General features: G+C 53.1%; 1 protein-coding gene across 1 annotated transcript in view; it reads left to right on the top strand.

Annotated features, from left to right (window-relative positions):
• The first annotated feature begins 743 nt into the window (after positions 1 to 743).
• Positions 744 to 1,306, top strand: part of USP10 (ubiquitin specific peptidase 10) — a 74,510-nt gene continuing 73,947 nt past the window's right edge. Inside the window, exon 1 of the mRNA XM_023752547.1 lies at positions 744 to 905. Coding sequence (XP_023608315.1) covers positions 744 to 905 — 162 coding nt within the window. The remainder of the gene's footprint in view (positions 906 to 1,306) is intronic.

The following is a 1,306-nucleotide window of genomic DNA, read 5'->3' as shown; positions in this document are numbered from 1 at the left end:
TTATGCATTCATTGGCTGATTCATGTATGTGCCCTGATGGGGGATTAAACTCACAACGTTGGCATATCAGGACAATGCTCTAACCAATTGATCTATGCAGCCAGGGCTCACACATCATTTTATTTGATTATGTTTTTTTCTGCTCTTTATGTCAGAACAGTCTCTCTCCTGACATATTTTTCATGGCATCCCATTTTTTTAAAAAGACCAGCTACATGCCTTATGGAATGTAGGTCTCGATCTGTTGATCTCGCAGCACTGGGTCTGGCAGTAGTAGACTCTATACATGTTTGTTGCTAGTGGTTATGAATAACAATCACAGGAGCTAATTTTCATTGAGGGCTGGCTCTTTTAGCCAGTGTACGCACACTCATCTAATTTGATCCTCGAAGAAATCTTATATTTTATTAGTCTCATTCATAGAGGAGGAAACCAAAGGCTTAGGAAAGAGAAGTGGCTTGCCTGACCTCGCTCGGCTAGAAAAGGGGCCAAAGCAGATGGTAAACCGCCTAGTCAGAAAGGGGGCTCACCATTGCTTGAACTAATGACCCCAAAGCTGGGCTGCCTGGATACACCTACAGCGGTATGTGTGCAATGGGTAGCACCGAGTGTGCTTCCTCTTTGCCAGGCCTCAAGGGCGTTTGCTTGTTTGCTTTTCAGTATCCTCCAATAGTCAAGTAAAAGGCATGACAGAGTAGACTGTCAGGATCTGTGGAATGAATGAAAAGTGAGTAAGTGAATGAATGGACGGAAACGTGATCTCCATACACCAGAGGACTCCTCTGGGTCTTCAGCGCTCACTCCGGAGACCCTGGCCCAGGAAGACTCTGGGGCTGGGGTTGCGGCTCCCGAGCACCGGACGTCCCGAGTCCCGCCCATCAATTACCTCGACAGCCTCCCACCAGGTGAGAAGCCGGGACCACTCTGGTGCTTTGGTGTTTTTACTCCCTCGCCTGCGCTTTCCCCCTCCGGCCCTCCACCGGGGCTCCCGTGGCTGCCGTTCAGCTCCAGGAAGAGCCGCATCCGCCCCACAGGCGCGGGCTCAGAGTCCACCCCGGGCCAGCTCCCGCCGCGCACGCCCACCGGTCCGCCGTGCAGGCATAAAACACAACCGGCGCGCCCGGCACCCCCGCGCTCCGTGGGGGGGCGGGAAGAAACATGCGCCGACGGCCCATCCTATGTGTCTTATGTGCCGTCGAGAAAATGGCCCTTCTGGATAATCACCGTGTGGGGTCGGGACAACGAAAAGGCTCTTGGAAACGGTCCCCCATGACCTCGCAGAAGGAGAAAGCTGTCCGCTCGCTCC

Source organism: Myotis lucifugus, unplaced genomic scaffold (assembly GCF_000147115.1).
Source record: "Myotis lucifugus unplaced genomic scaffold, Myoluc2.0 scaffold_35, whole genome shotgun sequence".
NCBI classification, from domain to species: Eukaryota; Metazoa; Chordata; class Mammalia; order Chiroptera; family Vespertilionidae; genus Myotis; species Myotis lucifugus.
The sequence above is the reverse complement of the archived record's forward strand: the minus strand, read 5'-3'. Positions and strand labels throughout refer to the sequence as shown.